The sequence below is a fragment of the Pelophylax lessonae genome, assembly GCF_965119305.1.
Source record: "Pelophylax lessonae genome assembly, chromosome: 2".
Lineage (NCBI taxonomy): Eukaryota > Metazoa > Chordata > Amphibia > Anura > Ranidae > Pelophylax > Pelophylax lessonae.
In genome coordinates, this window is record NC_138769.1 from 539,658,775 (window position 1) to 539,681,186 (window position 22,412).

The 22,412-nt window shown below is 42.8% G+C and overlaps 1 protein-coding gene across 1 annotated transcript in view; it reads right to left on the minus strand.

Annotated features, from left to right (window-relative positions):
- Positions 1-22,412, minus strand: part of VWA8 (von Willebrand factor A domain containing 8) — a 668,510-nt gene that overhangs the window by 183,517 nt on the left and 462,581 nt on the right. The window contains exons 32-35 of the mRNA XM_082247613.1: positions 17,028-17,092; positions 15,180-15,305; positions 11,343-11,452; positions 509-663 (exon numbers count right to left, since the gene is read on the minus strand). Coding sequence (XP_082103739.1) covers positions 509-663; positions 11,343-11,452; positions 15,180-15,305; positions 17,028-17,092 — 456 coding nt within the window. The remainder of the gene's footprint in view (positions 1-508; positions 664-11,342; positions 11,453-15,179; positions 15,306-17,027; positions 17,093-22,412) is intronic.

Sequence of the window (22,412 nt, forward strand, 5' to 3'; positions counted from 1 at the left end):
GAGGATTGGGGAACTGCTGGGATTAAAGTCTTGTTCGACGTCTCTGAACCGAGCGGTCATGGGCAGTGTGTGCTGCAAGAAATGCACAATCATCTTATTAGAGGCCCATGCTAGCGCCTCGCAGATGGTTTTTGGCTTCAGTTTAGCTCGGGACCCTGTGGAAACCATCCTACAGGGCTCACTGTAGTATGCTCCAGCCACCAAAGGAATTTTAGTAGCTTGCAGAGATCAGGTGCAGCTGATTTGCCTAGGTCTTTCCCAGTCAAGAGCAGAGCTTAACATTCGGCATGGCAGGCTTAAAGTATGAGCACCCCTGTGCATAGTAATATTTAATTAAAGTGTACAGACATATTTCTAGATAATAGATGTGGACTAAAAGATCATGGTAAAAATAACAAACATAAAGATAATGTATATGGTTTGCACTACAATAAATGTGTTCGTTTCTTAGTTTTCCTATGTTTATTTAAATATTTCCTTAATACTTAATTGTTTTTAAATGTGTTACCAGTAGATCTGGGAAGCCCACAATAATGGAGGCATAGTTATTTTCATCAGAAAGAATCCTATTAGGAGAATTGATCTTCTGCCCAATGGCTGCACTCAGGTTCTCAGATGACAGCTGATCACTGGATATCACATGGGGGTTGGAGGGATCAAAACCTGAAGAAAGGAACAAGGTATAATGCTTAAATCCATTTTATTAAAGTGAATGTTTCAGTATGAAGCAAGCTCAGAGTTATGTTGCAAATTAAAAGATTGTGGAATTTACTTGTAAATTGAAATCATAACTTCCTGACTTCTTTCTGAAAATACTAACTGCCTGGCAGTTAAGCCTAGTACACATTACTAGTTTTTTTTTGTTCAACCTAGCAGGTTGAACTAAAAAGAACTGACAATTCAGGTCAGAGCCGCTATATATTAACAACGTTAGTATAGCGATCTCCCCTGCTGTGCTGCTGTTTTCTGACAGGGGGACGGCCCCCGCCAGAACACTTCGGTCAGCCATTGGCTGAGAGCGCCGACTGGCTGTTTCTATCGAACCGGCTAATGCCGCCCGACATTCAGCTCCTGTGTACTAGGCTTTAGGCTGAAATATCGGTCTTCAAAACTTTTTGAGCCAATGACCCAGAACAAATATACATATCAAGGAAGTTAGAAGTCCTTATTGCTATACATTGTGGGTTAGTGACTCGATTTATTAAAACAAGAGGGTCATCATGACAGCCAGGCAATCAACATTTGCGGAATTGAAAATCTGCAATGGTAGCCTTCAAGTTTATTTTATGAAAAAATGGATTTTTGTAAAATCTTACCGTAAAATCCTTTTCTCTTAGCTCATTGACAGACGTAGTCCTCGGTGATACAGCACCTTCGGGTTATGTTGCCTCCACAGGAGTAGGACTAGACAGGAAATGAAAAATGCTCTGGCCACACCCCAGGGGCAGTCCCTGAGGGTATATCCTCTCTCTCTCTGCCACAGCAAATCAGTTATGTCACAAAAGCAGTGCTTAGAGAATTTAACCCAACCCAACTCAAAAACAGAGGGGCGGGTACTACGTCTGTCAATGAGCTAAGAGAAAAGGATTTTACGGTAAGATTTTACAAAAATCCATTTTTCTCTATCGCTCATTGACAGACGTAGTCCTCGGTGATACAGCACCTTCGGGAAGTCCCAGAGCAGTATCACAAATGAGGGGTGGGAAAATGGAAATCAAATCCAAATCTAGAAGGGCCAACCGGTGCCAACTAGAAGTTTACAATGCTCATCCTTAATGATGAGACTCAACAAAAAAATTTTCAACCAGAAAAAAACCCTCGAGGTAGACCACCGGTCTCCTCAAATTGCGGCCTGCAAAACCTTGCGGCCAAATGAGGCATCCGCCGATGCAATCACATCAATTTTATAAAATTTTGTAAAGGTATGTACCGACGACCAGGTGGCCGCTTTACATACCTGGACCACTGACGCCTGATGGCGAAAGGCCCAGGAAGTACTGAGCGCTCGAGTGAAGTGCGCCCTAACAGGGAACGGAGGATTCCGACCCTTAATAGAATAAGCCTGTACCACCGTCTGACTGATCCATGTAGATATGGTCGCGGCAGACACAGGCAACCCCCTTCAAGGGCTATCCGTGATCACAAAAAGTGAGTCCGTCTTACGAAAACCACTTTAGGAAGGAAGGATGGATTCGGAAGAAGAACCACCTTATCCCTATGAACCACCAGATCTGGGGAACGACAGGATAATGCGGCCAGTTCTGACACCCTGCGTACAGAAGTAATGGCCACCAAGAAGGCCACCTTCTGGGAATGTAAGCAAGGGAATCTCCCTAATATCTTCAAAGAGAAGTTTCTGAAGAACCGACCACACTAAATTAAGATACCAGGCGGTAAGGGTGCGCACACTGGCGGAGCCAGATGTCGCACCCCCTGGATGAAATTCCGCACCAAGGAATGATTAGCCAAAGGTTTCTTGAAAGAAGATTGCTAACGCCGAAAACCTGACCCTTGATCGTGCTCAAGGATAGTTTCTGCTCAACCCCTTGTTGCAGACAGACCAAAATTCGGGTCACCGAATAGGTCTGTGGGGGAAATCCAATAGATTCACACCATGCAATAGAAGACTTCCATGTGCTGGAAGTCGCTTTCCTTGCTTTAACTGGAGGTAGGAATAACTGAAGCTGACACTCCCTTGTCCTTCAGTACCTGGGTCTCAATGGCCAGGCCATTAAGCCAGCGACTGTAAAGCAAGATGGAAGATCGGTCCCTGAGACCGCAAATCCTCCCTGAGAGGAAGTCTCCAAGGAGCGTCCGCGACTAGCCTCGCCAAGTCGGCGTACCAGGCTCGACGAGGTCAATCCGGAATTTCCAGAATAACTGGAATTCCCTCCACCTCTATCCTGCGAAGAAGTTCCCGCAGCAATTTGAGAGGATGGAAGGCATGCCGTAGCTGATACTGCCCCCACGGGGCGATCAGCGTTTCTGCTGCGTCCGCTAGAGGATTGTGGCGCGAGCTACAAACCTCCGCACCTTCCTGTTAGGCCAAGGTGCCAACAGATCCACATCCGGGATGTCCCAATGAAGGGACAGCTAGGGAAAAACCTCTGGATGAAGAGGCCATATGCGATTGGATCCGAATCGGGCTGCTCTAGAGCTGCTCTGATCCAGTAAATCAGACAAAATCTGATCGCTCTCAGTTCCGATACCCTTATTGGTAATCTGGATACTATCGGAAGAAATGACTTCCCCTGGTTGAGCATCGGAGACTTCCTGGTCCGCTCGCTCAACCGGATCCGATTGTCCAGAGAATCGGAATTCTGATTCCATTAAAAAAGAATCTCCTTCAGGAGAATTCGGGTATGAGACTGGGTATACGGTACTGCCTCTAAGAAGGCCACCATCAGTCCCAGCCAATTGACGGACAGCAACATCCGAATCGTTGACTGAACCTTCTGGAGTTTCCCAGCAAGGAGAAACTCTCTTGCCCAGGATGTATCCAACCTTAGGCCCAGATAGTTCAGTCTCCTGGTGGGAACCAGGGATGATCTTTGGGAAAGCGAAAAAATGCTGATGTCCTGCGATGATGGGGATATAAAGATAGGCATCCTATATGTCTATGGATGCCAGGAAATCTCTTTGATGCAGGGAGGCCACCACTGTACGGATGGACTCTATTTCTTCCCAAGTCCAGATTTGGACGCACCTTGCCCTCTTTCCTGGGCATTGTGAATAGGTTCGAATAGAACCCCTGAAACCGTTCAATGTTAGAAGGGAAGAATCGCACCGGTGGAAGTGATCGAAACTCGATCCTGTGTCCTCCAGAAACTGGTGAAGACATCCCCCCCCCACCCCAGAGATGGGTAGGGGCGCATCAGGCTATATTCTTCAGGCTTGGCTGAGCCGGACTCTTTGTTTACCCAACCAGCGCCCTTTGAAACCCCTCTAAAGGGGCTTTGGAGGGTTTCGCCTTATGGCCCGCCCTCGCGGAACGAACAACTCTATATGAGCAGAAAAGGAAGGTCCTCGTTAGTTACGAGGTCTTTTTATCCTAACAGTCTGTGGCAAGACAGCAGGTGGTACCGTCTATCCTATAAAGAGGAATTCCTCAAACGGATAGCACCTAGCCATGCATTTGGAAATAACAGGGGTTCGTTTCTAAACGACCCCATTTGGGTTAAGGAAAATCCTTCGCCCTTTTGGTAGGCTAACAAGTACCAAAAAAGGAATCTCAGTTTCAGCTACCTCTGCCGGTGTAACCTCAAGACTAAAGGTTTCCCGGACGGACACAACTAGTGCATCCACCACTCTTGTGCTATGGCGGAGGCAGAAAAGTGCTCCTCACTGCTGAGGAGATATTACCTGAAACAACAGCCCCCTAAGAGGGACCTGCAACTGCATTGACCAGTTCCGAATCCGTATCTGAAGTATCTGATAAACAATAGGGGTAGGCGGGGGTCGCTTCTTGATCCCCGTCCCTGACAGGCCACCTCCACCCGGGATACCAAAGACTCCAAAACTGCTGATAATGCATTAAAAACAAGTGGGGTACTGAAGGGTCCTGCGGCCACCTTGAGGGGATCAGGTGGGGATACCTATGCGGCAGGGTCAATGATTATACAAGACACTTGCCAGCGACAAAAAATGACAAAGTAAAAAAAAAACTTTTTTTTTTTTTTGTGTCCCCCCAGTCGCAACAGCGCCCCTCAGTGTTACCTGCCTTTTTGGACCCCACAGAGAGAGAGACAGACCCCAAGGCTCATCCCTGATGCACAGAAGTTTTCATCAGCTTGCTCAGTGCTTGTCTTGTTACAGACAGGAAGTCTTTGGCCCTATTTCCTGGGTAAAAGAGGCGGCTCCGCCCCTTAACACGCCTGCCGGCTCCTCCCCCTGGCTCCATGAGGTGTTTGAGTCACCTCAAACATGGCCGCCCCCATGCTGGAGACACGAGGCTACACCAAAATGGCGGCCTCGTGCGATCTACATGTCTGCAGAAGGATCTCGGCCTCACAACCCTTCACCCTCATGGTGGTCAGCGTGGTCGGAGGTACCGGACCCTAGCGGGCCGTATGCGGTCCGTGGCCGTCGGGAGGCATCTGCTTAGCTGGAGGAATGATCTGGAATGCAGTATACATGTATAGACATCGCCCTGTGGCTACTGACAGGTAGGATACCTTATACTATCACAGTAAAGTTCTAGTACTGCCACTGACTACAATCATTTACACATTTTTACAATTAGATTGTCAGCTCCCAAACCAAGCCTCCTGGCTTTTTGTACACAAAAATCACACTCAATTAGGGGGATCTGTGACATGTTGTAGGATAGAGGGGAACCCATCCTTACCATTACAGAGAGGGGCCCGCGTTCACCACAAGACCCGTCAGGGGGAAAGGGGGAACATACTACTCACCATACCAGAACCAGGCGGGCGCCAACTCCTGACAGTACCCCTCTCCACCGAGGTAGGAGGGCTGTCGACCAATACGGACGCCGTGACTCATGGTCTTTGGCGTTTCAGCGAGACGTTTAACTCGCAGGGTCAGTCCCCGTCCAGTGGGACTATGTCGCGGCCGACCCAGCGCGGAGCTATGGCCTGCACGCGCTCGTAGGCTGAACTGGGGTGACCACTGGATCTCAACATCCCGCCCGTCGCCCAGTTCAGCTTTCTTGCTTGAAGATCTCACAGGAACACTGGAGAAAAAAAGCTGTCTTAAAAAATTCTTTTCTAAGAAAAAAATCCTGCCAGGACCGAAGATCCCAGCAAGGTATCTAGGTCCTTACTCCTGACTAGACAGAAAAAAACTGATTTGCTGTGGCAGAGAGAGAGAGGATATACCCTCAGGGACTGCCCCTGGGGTGTGGCCAGAGCATTTTTCATTTCCTGTCTAGTCCTACTCCTGTGGAGGCAACATAACCCGAAGGTGCTGTATCACCGAGGACTACGTCTGTCAATGAGCGATAGAGAAAGTTTACTTTAATCCAGTCACTGATTAACAGAAACATGATACATTTTTCAGTGAACTACTGTATGTTCGCCCTTTCCTTCCTGATATACTTCTTTAAATAAACCAAATGTTTGATACAACTATCTCTTGAAGTACATCACAGAATGCAGGAGAGTTTATCCTTAGACCAGCCTTTCTCAACCGGTGTGCCTCGGCTCACTAGTGTGCCGCCAGAGGTCCTCAGGTGTGCCGCGGGATCATGGTAGAGAAGGGCTGTCAGATGAGCCCCATCACCGAAAACCCTGCCGAACTGTACATCAGCACTGCGAGGGAGCTCCGTCAGCCTCAGGAAAGTGAAAGTAAAGGGAGGGGGAGTTTGCTGTGCTCTCTGCTTCCCCCTACAGTGCATTACCCGGATGTGTGAGGAGAGGAAAGGTATTGTACTATAACTTTTAAAGTTTGTGTATATTTGTGTGTATGTGTACACATGTGCATGTGTGTGTGTCTGTGTGTTTGTATGTGTCTGTATGTGTGCATGTATACATGTGTTTGTACATGTGTTTGTAAGTGTGTGTGTGTGTTTGGATGTGTCTATATGTGTGCATGTATACATGTGTTTGTATATGTGTGCATGCGTCCATGTGTCTGTGTGTGTTCATGTATACATGTGTATGCATGTGTGTGCATGTGTATGTACATGTGTCTGTATGTGTGCATGTACATATTGTGTATGCATGTGTGTGCATTTGTATGTGTGTGTTTGTGTGCATGTGTCTGTATGCATGCCTGTATACATGTTTGTATGTGTCTATATGTGTGCATGTATACATGTGTATGCATGTGTCTATATGTGTGCATGTATATATGCGTATGCATGTATGTGTGTGTTTGTATGGGTATGCATGTGTCTGTGTATGTTTATGTATACATGTGTATGCATGTGTGTGCATTTGTATGTGTGTGTTTGTATGTGTGTGCGCATTTATACATGTGTATGCATGTGTGTTTGTACATTTTTTTGTGTGCGTGTACGTGTATGTGTGTTTATATATATATATATATGTGTGTGTGTGTGTGTTACTTTTAATCCTGACCCCCCATTCCTGTACTGTACTCCTTTGAAAATCAATCCTTGCTTAGATCACTTTTCAGAGGCATTTGGCAGGCGGTAAAAAGGCAATATGTTGCTTCTCACCACCTGTTTTAAGCCCGGAAATGCAGCACCACCACACCGCAACCATGCACACAGTTGCAGGGTGGTTGCAGTGCAGTCCCATTCACCCTGGGTATACCTCCAGCTGCAGCCACCACATGTGTACATCCCCAGATGCTGCCTCTGCAGCTAAAGGGGGAGCAGCTGAGGGTAGTAAAGACAGCTCAACCATGTGGTTTTATTGCCCCTCCAACCTGACATGTGAACAAGCCCTGTGTTTTGTATGTGTGCTGCGTGAAATGCAGGGAAAGAAGTCCCTGGCCCTTTTTTTAAACTTGTGCCGCACCCAAAGCACCCCATGTTTGCCAAAGTGTGGGGTGCCATTAAGAATTAATTGCACCCCTAAAGAGCAGAGTATTTGTCTGTGTGTCAGGAACGAGCATGATTCTGCGATACACAGTAACGTGAATCAAACCTTCGGCAGGGGTGCCTCAAGACTGAAAATACTTTTCAAGGGCGCCCCGACTGAAAAAAGATTGAGAAACACTGCCTTAGACCACTGGGTTGTGCTCCACCTCCAGTTGATTAGAAAACTGTCAAATAGCAAAGCCTGACCCAGCCCTACAGTGGGGAAAATAATTATTTGATCCCCTGCAGATTTTGTAAGTTTGCCCACTTACAAATAAATGAAGGGTCTATAATTTTTATCATAGGTGTATTTTAAATGATAGAGACAGAATATCAACCAAAAAGCCTGAAAAAAATGCTATAAATTAAGTTGCAGTTTAGTGAGAAAAATAAGTATTTGATCCCCAAGCAAAACATGACTTACTACTTGGTGGAGAAACCTTTGTTGGCAAGTACAGAGGTAAGACATGTCTTGTAGCTGGTGACCAGGTTTGCACACATCTCAGGAGGGATTTTGGTTCACTCTTCTTTACAGATCTTCTCTAAATTCCTAAGGTTTCTTTGCTGTCTCTTAGCAACTCAAAGTTTCAGCTCCTTCCATAAATATTCTATAGGATTAAGTCTGGTGACTGACTAGTCCATTCCATGACCTTAATGTGCTTCTTCTTGAGCCACTCCTTTGTTGCCTTGGCGGTATGTTTTGGGTCATTGTCATGCTGGAAGACCCATCCACTATCCATCTTCAGTGTTCTAGCTGAGGGAAGAAGGTTTTCATCCAAGATTTTACAATACATGGCCCCGTCCATTGGCCTCTCAATGGGGCAAAGTTAGCCTGTACCTTTAGCCAAGAAACAGCCCCAAAGTATAATGTTTCCAACTCCATGCATGACTGTAGAGATGGTGTTCTTAGGATCATAGTCAGCATTTTTCTTCCTCCAAACACTGTGATTGGAGTTAATGCCAAACAGCTTGATTTTGGTCTCATCTTACCACAGCACTTTCTCCCAATCCTTCTTTGAATCATTTAGATGTTCATTGGCATGACTGTACAGGTGCCTTCTTGAAGAGGGGGACTCGTCATGATTAGAAGAATAAAAAATGTTGACTATGACCCGAAGAACACCATCCCTATAGTCAAAATGATGAGAGGTCGAAAAATGATGCTTTGGGGCTGTTTCTCTGCTAAAGGTACAGACCGACTTTGCCGCATTAGTGGCCAATGGATGGGGCTATGTATTGTAAAATCTTGGATGAGAACCTTCTTACCTCAGCAAGAACACTGAAGATGGGTCATGGATGAGTCTTTCAGTATGAAAATGACCTAAAACATATCACCAAGGCAACAAAGGAGTGGCTCAAGAAGAGGCACATTAAGGTCAAAGAGTGGCCGAGTCAGTCTCCAGACCTTAATCCTATAGAAAATTTATGGAGGGAGCTGAAACTTCGAGTTGCCAAGCGACAGCCAAGAAACCTTAAGGATTTAGAAAAGATCTGTAAAAGCGAGTGCACCAAGATGTGTGCAAACCTGGTCACTAACTACAAGAAACGTCTTACCTCTGTGCTTGCCAACAAGGGTTTCTCCACCAAGTAGTAAGTCATGTTTTACTTGGGGTTTAAATACTTATTTTACTCACTGAACTGCAACTCAATTTATAACACTTGTATCATTTGTTTTTTCTGCATTTTTGATTGATAGTCTGCCTCTATCATTTAAAATACACCTATGATAAAAAATTATAGACCCCTCATTTCTTTGTAAGTGGGCAAACTTACAAAATCTGCAGGGGATCAAATAAATAATTTCCACACTGAACATACACCCCCCCCCCCAAATTCAAAGCATGTTCTCGAACATACAGTACAATACAGGACACAGGAGAGATAATTCCCCCACTGGAACTTAAAAAAACAATCCCATTAGTACTTCTGTATTGAGGGCTTGAATTTCAGCAAGGGGAAAGAAAACTTGTGCCAGGGCTATGATGAAGACAAAACCCAGGAACTTCAGGCAGTGCAAGGGCTCCAGGGTCGAATTTGTAAACTGAGGACCCAGCCAAAATTCTGTAGGACTTGCACCGTATATTGCGCCAGCACTTGGGGACCCACTACAATTGAGAGGCCACCCATTAATTGCTCACGCAGGAGCAGATTGTCCAGTTTCCCTAGAATAGGAATCCCCCAGGCTCACAGGGAAGCCAACATTGCTATGAGTACGAGATACAGCGAAATCAGAGAATAGATGTTCACTTCTGGGTTCTTTTCAGCTTATGAAGATAGATCAACGAACAGCTATTAGCTTGTCTCCCTCCCCTCCACACTTCCAGGGGTCAGTGAAAGTGTACGGTCGCTCAATCACTTTCAAAGGAAAGCTGCCAGGCAACTTATGAAACATACACAAACACACTCCCAGCTTCTAAAGCTGGAGTGTGTGTGTAAAACCCCTGCAGTCACTGACGTATGACTTATGTCGGTGGAAGTAAAAGGGGTTAGCCCTCAGGTGGCAGGACTATTTTTGCAATTTGTTGTATTTTTTATTTTTTTATTGCTCAAAAACAGATTTCAGAGCCAACTCACATCAGAATATGGTGTGGGAAAGGCGCTATCTGTCTGCTTCACGCACCGCACGTACATGCGCTTCCCTTGCGAGATGAGCAAGGGTGGCAATTATTCATTAATGGCACCCCATATGCATCTAATAAATGCAGCACTTTTGCGGCCACCAAACCACAACGTATCGCAGTACTGTTTGGTTTGGTGCAGTGCAATATGAAAAAGTAGAGCTTTCTGTTCTTTTTGCACGTTTCCCTGCATTTTTGGGGATGCAGTACCACAGGTCAGTGGGCCACACCTGTGCAGTGCCATGACCAAGCTGTGCAGGCACAGGGGAACTACACATATGCCCCCCTCGCATTCTAGGCTTGACACCACACTTGTATGTAGCACCATGCAACTATAGAGCAGTAGAGCACAATGGCACCCCCTGGCAACACCAGTTGGTCTGGGCATGCAGTTTCTAGGCATAATGGAGAAAACTGACAGCTTTGCTTGAAGCCCCCCAACAACATAGAGGTGGGAAATCAGCAATTGGGGACCCACTACGATTGGGGCAACTTATGTGATATGTAACAGAGCCAAAAGGCCCAGTCTTCACTTCATCCCGGTCACTGTTTTCAGTTACAGGGCTCTGTCAAAGCAGACCACAAACCTGTATATTATCTCACTGGCTAACTCACATGATGCAGCTGCTTGCCAAGGTGAATGCTCAATGCAGGATCAAGCCAAGTCACAGCTTACCGCCCTACTCCATTTTCATTGGTTTTCTGAGAACACCCCTTCTAGGAATTAGCATCTGGACTAGTCTAATAACTGTTAAGGTGCAATGAGACTCAGTAGCTAAATGCAGTTGAAAAAGATTTTCTTCATCTCAGCAGAAACCTCTCCTCAGACAGACGGGTTCAGCATCTATGGACACTAGCAAAAAAATCAAGGCAATGTATGCAGGACTTGATCAAGCTTTGCTATTTGCCAGTGTTTAATCACCTGATTGTCTAAGAAATTACTCTATTGTGTCCTGTAATGTACAATTAAGAACTGGAGATCCTTAAAGGTCATACATGTCAGGTATATTAATGCAGTCCATACATGGATCATTTTTGAGTGGTACAAGTAAGTGAAAAGCAGGAACTCAAAAATAAACTTTTAGCCTATACACTTTGCTTTTTAACAAGCAATATGTTGGTTACATTTATTCATAGCAAACTAGCACTAGTGCCTTATTGTAATGCATACTCCATTTCCCTACCTGCAAACACAAAACATTATTTTTCAGTACCTGCTGTAACTCCAAAACCTGTGCTCACCGCTTCCTCCTCTAGAGCATGTAGTTGACAAACTCCATCATTCTCAGCTTCTATGTGTACAGGTGTGGTAAGAAGGAATTTCCTGCAGGGAAAATATTACTAAGCATCATAAAATGTAGCATACCAATAATTTATAGATCCTAGTGCTGCATTAGTGGGCTTTCTTTCCAAGTCAGGCTGAAGAACATTCAGGGCCCATTAACAGTGCTGCATTACTATACCATGTAGTTTACTGCATATCACCACAATACTTTAATGCATGAACAGTAGTAAAGCACCTAATTGCAAAATTATAGTAGCAGGCAATGCACCCACACTACACCGCAACACAGTGCACATGTCTTGCCGCCCACTGCTATCTGTTGTCAATTGAACTAGTCTTGGGCCAGGAAATCACCCAGCTGAAAGCTGAAAAGAGCCAGGGATAGAGCCATGCGCAGGAAACTGTCACCGGGCTCATGCACAGTGCAGCTCAAAGAAGCTGCTCCTATTGGCTTTTTCCTGCCTGGAAACTCCCCTCAATGTTAGCCAATGTGTTCATGCACACTAAGGCTTTTTCAGGAGTTTACAGGCATGTGCTCTTACAAGCAGAGAAAAACTTACCAAACTCGCGTTTTTTGAGAGGAGCTTTGGAGCAGAAAAGATGCCTAAATGCCCAAAAACACACACGAAAAAGCACAAAGGAGCATGAAAAAGCTCAAAGAAGCTCGAAAACACACAAATAATAAAAAAAGGTTAAATAACCTGAGGGTAGGGTTTTTCAAAAAAAACTTAAGCTCAAAAAAGCTTAAAAAAGCTCAATAAAAACCTGCAAAAGTGCCCAAAAAAAGTACAAGCTTCTCCAAACTGAAATTATATCTCAAATGCCTGTAAAAGAAGCTTTTTGTTTTTGAGCTGCTTATCACAGCTTCCCAGTACAGTCATGCCCCACTCTGAGCACTGATATACCCTCTGTACGCCAGCTCAGAGCTCATCTTTTTTACTGCCAGATTCCTAATCTGCGAACTGGTGGTTATTCCTTAGGAATCTGTCTCTGTCACAGCATCAGGTTCTTAAAGTGGCATTAGTTAGAACTACTTCAATTTGGCGCATGTGGCAGTTATTATTATTTTTATTTATTTTATTGCTTTTGTTATATGTGGCTAGTCTGCATTTTTACACAACCCACAACAACACAGCATTGTGGCTTAACAGGGCACAAATAAAACAGTCATTTTCTATGTGTCTCTGCATTGAGAGAGCAGAAATGAGTCATTAGATGGAGCATTTGGACCATGTCTGCCTATTGATTTCTATTATAAGATAATCACAGAACTCAGCGGTACAGACATGCAATACCAAAAAAATAGTATTCTAAAAATATTAATACAATGTGCAATATAAATGCAGCCTTCAATTAAATATACCCAAAATATGTAACGCAATAAAAAATGCGCTGTGAACATAAAATGTGTGCTATATCAAAAAAGCATCACTGTAAAAACCAATCCATCCAAATCCATCTTGCCACAGTTCTAAATAAACTTGAAAGTACAGTCTTTCCACCGCGAATGAAGTGCTCCAGTGCTCAAATACCTTTCACTCACTAGGCAACAATGCCTCTCTTTTTACAGATTAGCATATAACACGCATACAAATCACTTCCATCTAATATGGCTTCTGGTCCGGACTCTTCTCTCTTGTGAAACTTCCCATATAGTAAAGAAGAAAGTAAAAAAAAGGCTGCAATAGTGTAAAACCGTTTAACAAAAAAGCGCTTTAATTCTATTAAAAACACACTCACAAGAAACTAAAACAATCCAGCACTAATCAAGCATCTCAGCCTGCATGATGTATTGTGCCAGAAGAAACATTAAACCGTGGTCTCGGTCTCACCCAGTATCTGCTGCATCACTTCCAATATGTCACTTCAGGCACCACCGCTGAAGTTACATCTACTTGCCACTAGACCAATGCCTCAACTTTTCATCTATTACAACTTTGTCAAGGGGATCTCCTTGTTATATTGTGTTACATATTGATTTCTATTGCTTCCTACTGCAGCAGAGTAAAATGCTCTTCTAGAATCCTGCAGCATCTAATCTCTTCAGAAAAAAATTCAAAAAGCAAACTCCAACTTCCTTAACCATGTATGATTACATCATTCCCCAACCCATCAGCAAAGGCCTCAAACATGTAAAACTGCTTCAATGCAAATACCTCACCATTTATCCTTTCAAACAGCAAGTCAATTTGACCCTCAAAAGCAGATCTAATAGAACCTAAAATTCTTTTTTTGCAGTATGTGTGAGTAATGTTACTGAAACTGGCACATAGGCTTGTATGAATTAGGCACAGGTTGTTCTAAAGGAAACAGCCAGAAAAGTGTAATTACTGCCTTACTGAATTCCTCAGAATGTTGTGTCTTGCTAATTTTCTTACCAAATAGAATGTGTCTCATGGAAAAGAGACCATCTGCTGTCTATGAACCCACAATGCTCCTGATGGCCAGAGACATTGCAATCTAAGCTGCGCCCCCCAAGTCTCTATTTTCTTTTTCTTTTTTTATTATGCATTCCCATCTCTGTATTTATTTCCTTTATTTCTCTTCATTCTGATGTTAGATTGTGACATCATTATACTATATCATCTCCTGTTCTAGACATGAATGTTTTTCCTATTAAATTCTGTGTGACTGATAATATCATCATTGTTTATTACTTCTTGTTCTGGTCTTTTCACAGATTTTCAATAAAAATCACTATATGCACAGAAATGGTTTTATTCTGCCATTTCCATCACAAGCTTCATACTGCTATTAGATCCTTGTTTTCCAAAGAGAAAAAAATTACAGGGAATACATTGTGTTTATGTATATATTTTCATTATGTTTAGTTCTAAAACATTGAATATATTGTTTTTTTTTTTAGTTAGGTAAACCTGATTTACTAATTTGAATATTTCATATTTACCATTTGTAGCAAGTATTTAAGGAGAATTCCCACTATACTGTCAAGTAAATTACTGCTATGCTGTAATTTGCTTTTGTAATTTAAAACACAGACACAACTAAATGAGTCAGAGAAGGGACTTTCTGTTAGCTCATACAGAGATACATGGGTTTTCAATTACATAAGGCAGTCAAAAAGTGAGCAGGTAGTGCTGTTTTTTTTTTTTTGTAGGAAAGTTCAGTGTGCTATGCAAACAAAAAGACATGGAAGAAGCCTGGATTAAACTAATTAAAATTGATATATACGATATAATCCCTGCATGCACTTTCAGATTCCCTCCCTCGTGTGTACATTTTACAACAGATCGCATATGCCTTGTTGCAAAGGAAGTATTATGCAATATGAAATTGTATTCACGTCTGTTTATAAACTTGTAAACCTTCAAATAAATTAGAATTAAACAAAAACCATTATATTTTCCCTTTAAGCCTTTTATTACTTTTCGTAAACCAAGAAAAAAAACACATTTTATGCATGGATACTACACATCTCTAGCTCAAAAAATACTTTGTCCTTTCTAGAAAGGAGCCTAGATTCAGGAAAGGTGTTGCAGATTGCGATTATTTCCAACACATAATTAAGAATGTTATTCTATGTTACATACCATACATTTGTTTTCAAAACTTTTTGTTATGTACTAAACTCCTGAAAATCATAGTGCTGTAAGCCTAAAACCAGACTTATTATGTTTTTAGATTACCCTTAAGTAATCTTTAATGTGCACTTTCCCACTAATCACTTACACCATGATCTTCTATGATTTCTATGCAGAAGCAAAGTTTACATACTGTAAACCAGAAACAAAGGTTATAGACTTACTTGTTGGATTTACTCTCAATCAAGAGCCACCTGTCTTCTGCCACTAGGAAAACAGACGTAAGATTGATAGGTAAGGAGATTGAGTGGGCAGTACCCTCCAGCACATCGAGAACACTAAGAGAATTGCTGTAAAACAACAGAATACAACTCTGTAAAACACTTGCACTGTTATGTATACAGCTGCAAGAAAAAGTATGTGAACCCTTTGGAATGATATGTATTTCTGCACAAATTGGTCATAAAATGTGATCTGATCATCATCTAAGTCACAACAATAGACAATCACAGTCTGCTTAAACTAATAACACACAAAGAATGAAATGTTGCCATGTTTTTATTGAACACACCATGTAAACATTCACAGTGCAGGTGGAAAAAGTATGTGAACTACTAGACTAATGACATCTCCAAGAGCTAATTGGAGTGAGATGTCAGCCAACTGAAGTCCAATCAATGAGATGAGATTGGAGGTGTTGGTTACAGCTGCCCTATAAAAAACACACACCAGTTCTGGGTTTGCTTTTCACAAGAAGCATTGCCTGATGTGAATGTTGCCTCGCACAAAAGAGCTCTCAGAAGACCTACGATTAAGAATTGTTGACTTACATAAAGCTGGAATGGGTTATAAAAGTATCTCCAAAAGCCTTGCTGTTCATCAGTCCATGGTAAGACAAATTGTCTATAAATGGAGAAAGTTCAGCACTACTGCTACTCTCCCTAAGAGTGGCCATCCTGTAAAGATGACTGCAAGAGCACAGCGCAGACTGCTCAATGAGGTGAAGAAGAATCCTAGAGTATCAGCTAAAGACTTACTGGCAAATGCCAACATCCCTGTTAGCGAATCTACAATACGTAAAACACTAAACAAGAATGGATTTCATGGGAGGATACCACAGAGGAAGCCACTGCTGTCCAAACAAAACATTGCTGCACGTTTACAGTTTGCACAAGAGCACCTGGATGTTCCACAGCAGTACTGGCAAAATATTCTGTGGACAGATAAAAACCAAAGTTGAGTTGTTTGGAAGAAACGCACAACACTATGTGTGGCGAAAAAGAGGCACAACACACCAACATCAAAACCTCATCCCAACTGTGAAGTATGGTGGTGGGGGCATCATGGTTTGGGGCTGCTTTGCTGCATCAGGGCCTGGACGGATTGCTATCATCAAAGTAAAAATGAATTTCCAAGTTTAAACTCAACAGAAGATGGGTGTTGCAACAGGACAATGACCCAAAGCATAGAAGTAAATCAACAACAGAATGGCTTAAACAGAAGAAAATACGCCTTCTGAAGTGGCCCAGTCAGAGTCCTGACCTCAACCCGATTGAGATGCTGTGGCATGACCTCAAGAAAGTGATTCACACCAGACATCCCAAGAATATTGCTGAACTGAAACAGGTCTGTAAATAAGAGTAATGGTCAAGAATTACTCTTGACCGTTGTGCACGTCTGATCTGCAAGAACGTTTGTACAGGAAACGTTTGGTTAAAGTTATTGCTGCCAAAGGAGGTTCAACCAGTTATTAAATTCAAGGGTTCACATACTTTTTCCACCTGCACTGTGAATATTTACATGGTGTGTTCAATAAAAACATGGAAACATTTCATTCTTTGTGTGTTATTAATTTAAGCAGACTGTGATTGTCTATTGTTGTGACTTAGATGATGATCAGATCACATTTTATGACCAATTTGTGCAGAAATCCATATAATTCCAAAGGGTTCACATACTTTTTCTTGCAGCTGTATATATATATATATATATATATATATATATATATATATGTGTATATATATACACTGACAAAACCACACATATATTTTGCAGTTTTCTAATGTACTTACCCATTTTCTTTATAGAACACCAGCCAATTCTTGTGTGAAAAATTCCTGCACATTTTATAGTTCTCCTAAAACAAATAATTTTATTTACAATTGCAAAAAAAAAATAAAAATGTAGTTGAACACAGCGCTACAAATAAGCAAAAGCAAGGAAGATTCTCTCCTAATAGCGTAAACAACTTACTTTCACAGATCATCATATCAAATTATAGTCTGTCAGCATATATTAGTGCAGATGTTGAGTAGATTTCACTGGTCCACTTGCATATACACATGCCCATCAACTGAAGAAGAATTAGGCAACTGGCATTAATGATATGCCTGAACTGCTATGGTTCATACTTGGGCCTTGAGCATACAGGCTTCAGCTTGTACAAGATAAACGTGTACAGCAAGCTTTCATAAAGCTAGTGGGATTTCACAAACATTCAACATATTTAAAGTTGTTCTGAAGCTTGCTAAAAGCCTGCAATCAGTTACCACTGCTAATAACATATGTGTATAACACCCCAGTTTATTCCCTTTAGGCCCCTTTCATAGGGGACCATCTGTTATGTGGACTCCACTTGCTCAGTGGGGATTACTTCGCTGATCCCTGCTGGGCAGGCGGATGACAGGTCCTGCCGCTCCGCTGTGCAGAGCGGACACGGACACAGTACCGCTCTCATCTATGGGGAAATCGAAGGGAAATGGACCGCCTGTCCGTTCTCATCTGATCTATTTAAACCACCAGATGAATGGAAAATAGGACCACCATCTGTCTGGATTTTGCGGGCAGGATCGGATAGTAGCGGGTGTTAGTGGACATAAGTTAGGTCCGCTGACATCCGCCGCTCTATAGGGGAGGCTGGAGGGTCCGATCAGGTCCGCCTGAAAAACTAACCGGCGGAACTGATCGGAAAGCCAGTGTGAAAGGGCCCTTAGTAAAAGAAGTATTCATATACATAAAATGCCCACTGCTTAATATCTGCACTTTTGACTGGTATTGAAAACAACCAGGCAACGCAAATGACACGAATTACTACTACACAGCCCAAACCACATCCAGATAATGGAGGGAATTTTCTTTTTGTAAACTTGAGCCAGACAGAGGGAAGGAAGAACAATGTCCTGATCGAGGTGAAAGGGAGAAACTAACTTAATATTCTTTAAAGCTACCACCAAACTAGGTAGTTCAGGGGCCTACCTGAGATAATGCAAATTAAACAGACATTTTTGGTAAAGCTAAAAGAGTTTGTAAAAAGATTGTACAATCAAATTGTATAGTGTATGGCCAGCCAAAGGCCACCAATTCAGACACTCACCTTTCAGAGGTGATGACTTCAAAGATTACCACATTTTGAGTGAAAGTATGTGTGTTCAAATGGGTTCTGCAGTGCAGACAGAATTCAGATCCAATGATGTCACAGAGAAATAAACAGGGGGAGCTACATGGAAAACAAATGTCCTAATAAAGGAGTGAAAGGCTAACAGTCTCTGGAACAAGATAAAAAAAAGCAAAAACCTGACCTTTGATAGTGTTAAGAGCCCAACGCTGGTCCAGACCCAGATACAGAAAGAATTGATCCCATGAGGAGATTTCTAGGGTGGAAGCCCGAGACTCACAATAGGTAAAATATGCCTTCCGCCACTGATGATTGACTTTGAAGAAGTAGGTTTCCTACCTTTTAACATTGTAGGGATCTCTGCTTTAGAGATGCCCCTTTCTTAGAAACTGGGCTTTAACAGCCATGCCATTAAAGCCAGCGGCTGTGAAGCAGCATGGTAAAACGATCCTTGGGACAGAAGATTCAGATGATCGGGTAGAGCCCACAGAGTGTCCACCAGTAGTCTTATCATATTAGAGGATCATATCATCATAATGCCCCCTATCTCAATCCTGCAAACAGATGAGGAAGTGTTTCAGGGGAGGAAAGGCATAGACTGGGGTGCACTGATCCCATGGAGTCACCAAGACAGCCAACACTTTAGCTAGAGAATCACTGCACCTGCAGACAAACCAGTCCAATCTGTTGTTGAACATTGAGGCCAGGACTACATTTATGCAAACCCCTTGCATCAAAAAAGTGCCCAGGACTATTCCCAAGCCCAACAGGCTGGCGTCCCTTGTACAGAAGGGAAGGAATCCAGAGCTGGATACCTGAGCCACAAAGCCAGGGACAACCTAGTCCTAGGAGCCAAACAAATTGGTCAATCCGGGGCAGGAATGATTTGTCAAATGATGAGAGATTGTTGCATTGTAGAAATCTAAAATGAAACTGGACAAATGGCAAATATCAACAGACCCATAATTCGTATGCAAAAGAAGGAAGTCTTCTTGCTCTTGCCCCCAGCAGCATCTTTGTTAATGTTAACCAAAAGTAGGTCCAAGGCCTTCAAGGGCATTTTGGATTAGATGTTTCTTAGACATGGGTTATCCATCCTGACACTTTAATTAAAGAGTCCACTGCATGTGTTCAGACAGGAGACAAATGCAAGGGATGTGATGGGAAACCTCAGTCACAACTGTATGTTAAAGCTAGAACCATGTGCTCCAAACATCGAGTGACCAAAAGATTAACCCCAGCTGTAGAGGAACCTTGAGGATCCCTTTTTTTAAAGAATTTTACCAGTCAGGGTTTGTCTCCGTCACCACTAAAATGGGATGGTCTGCAGGATCTGTCAGGTCGAAAAGAGCTGTAGGAGAGGGCTTACAACTGTTTTTCACTGGGGTCCTTAAAGACAGGAGCATCCTTCATCAGCATGGTGGCCCCTTTGTTTAGGTGGGAAATCCACAGTAGGGATAGTACACTTTTAAAGCGGGTTTCATGGCTATTAAAAATGTGGGGGCTAACATTTTATTAAAGTGTTTTCAATCTCCACAGAGGAATAAAATTGAACAGCAGGCACACTGACAAAGTCTTTCCAGTCTTAACAGCTCTAAAGGTCCCAAGACTGGGAATAGCTTTGTTATAAAAAAACAGGTTGATTCTCAAGCTTCAGAGTGGTGCACACCATATGAATAAGAGCAGAAACTGTCTCTTAATTTGAAAGTAATGGCAGAAGACTGTAACATCTCAAGAACTATTCCATCTGACAGAACTCAGAGTGACTCAGAATCAGAGTCTCATCAGCTGATGCTGCCATGGCTGTGGGTGGATCAGATGCAGAACTTGCAGGGGAAAGTACAGGAGCGTGCTTGTGGCTTCTATAGTGAAAGTCAGCATGTAAGTGGGCGATTTGGGTTATATCGTATTGTATGACGGTTGTAAAAACCACAGCAAAGAGGGCTCAGGAGACAGCTACACCCAATAGAGTTAAGGAGGTCTCCAAAGATAGACTCTAGGAGCAAAGGGCAACATGATTTCAGGCTGCAGACCTTAGCTGCACCAGAGCTGGTAATAGAGTGTGAGTTGGTGCACCCAGTTCAAAAAGACCTGCTGTGCCTATTAAGCAGAAAGGGGACATGAGGCTCAGGGTAACAGGCAAGGCCTAAGGTACTCAAGAGACCCAGACAGTTAGTAGCAGGCGGGGCTCAGTTAGCCAAAGTGACCATAGTCATTGAAGACAGCCAGAAGGAATGGATCAAAGATTAAAGCTCCTTATGACTCTTTGCAAAGCAGGAGCAGCAGCAGGGAGATTCTTCCTCAAAGGTGTATGGTTAGAAAGAGAGAGTAGAGCGCATGCAAACAACACTCCACTGAGCAAATTATGCCAGCTCTCAGTCCAAAAGTGTTAACCAGTTCTGCAGAGAAAAATGATAGGAAATGAGGAAAATAAAAGTTGCCAAGTAACCTATGTACTTGAGGTCGTTTCTTTTTTTTTTTTTTAACCTGACCAGAAAACGCACAAAATGAGCCTTAAGAAACAGGGTGTCAGGGATACCACATGCAGGCATCCAGCAAGGGTGATCAGATCAATTGGCTGCACTAAGGAATCAGGACACAAACGAATAAGGTGCAAATACATTTAATAAGCAAGTGACATATTCCAATAGCAACACCAGTGGACAAAAACAAGTAACCAAAATATAAATGTAACAGCAAACCCCAATAGTGACCTAACAAACTATATACAAAAGGATGGAGCAAAAAATAGCATGATAGGACAGGGACAGGAAACAAGGAAAGCAGGGAACCAGGTACAGGAAGCAGGGTGCAGGGAACAGGACTCAGGATCAGAATACAGGTTTCAGGATCAGGCTCAGACAGGGACACGGCTAGCAGAGAAAATACTGAAGCACTGAGCCTCAGTGAAGGGCGGGCTTATATTCCCTCAGCAGTCCTAATCAGGTGCAGCTTAATTAAAAGTACAGTCCAGCTGCTGGGAGACACCCGCTGGTGGGCCCTGGAACTGCACCCCTCAGTTCCAGGAACAACAGTGCCACCAACAGGTGACCCACGTGATGACACTGATCCTGACACAGGACAACTCCTGAGGGAATGCAGGTGTCTCTGGAAAATGCTTTGTGGCTAACCTTTACCTGAGCTGAGTCGTCCTTAAAGCACTCAATGTGGAACCCAGTGCCTGGTTACTTTCTGACTAGCCCTGCAACTTTCAGTTCAGTGGTATCCAGAACCAGTACAGCAAAAGCCATGTTGAGGAAGGCCACACCAAAGAGCTGCAGTTAGGAAAACTAGCTTTAGCTGCATTGTAGAGAAGAATCTTGATTAAAGATACTATGTTGAGGAAAATGGTGCCAGCAAAAATAGGTTAGTCTTTTACACAGCAGAGCTGCAAAAAAGATTTCCATCAACTAGGACACTAGCAGGCACCAGTAAAACACAAAGGTGAATGACTTTATGGGTCCCTCCGTGAATGAGAAAGAAAATCTGTATCCAAGCTTTGACTTGTCTTTTTAATACTGTCTGTGTCCTCGCTAGGGGGATTCACCCTCTCCATTTGTCCTGTTTACCATTATTACTGAATAATAAAACATAAAAGAAAATCTAAAATTTTGGGTTGTCCCCATAAAAGTAACAGAGGGGAAATATTCCAATGGGGACACTAGTTATGGTGACCTGGGGGTCCCCAAGAGATTCCCTTAATTTTCAGAAATTTCCTCTCCCTTCCTGTTTGGCTATGGGACAGGAAGTGAAGGTAAATCTCTCCAATGGGACAAAGATGGCAAAAATAAACCCTCTCTTACTCTATCCAAAAAAAAAAAAAAGGTTTGGGTATATTTCCACTTTGAGTGTAAAAATAAGGAACTGTAGACTTAGTTAGATTTAATTATGTTAGTAATCTGATTCAATATAAAATGCATATATAAACATAGACTATTCTTGAAAAGCTAACACTGTTCAAGAGCATTTTCAAGCAAAAGTCGAAAATAGTCACTGAGCATCTAACACTGTCCAGTGCTAAATTTAGAAAGTTTCCAATGTTAGCCTTAATCCTTAACTCTAA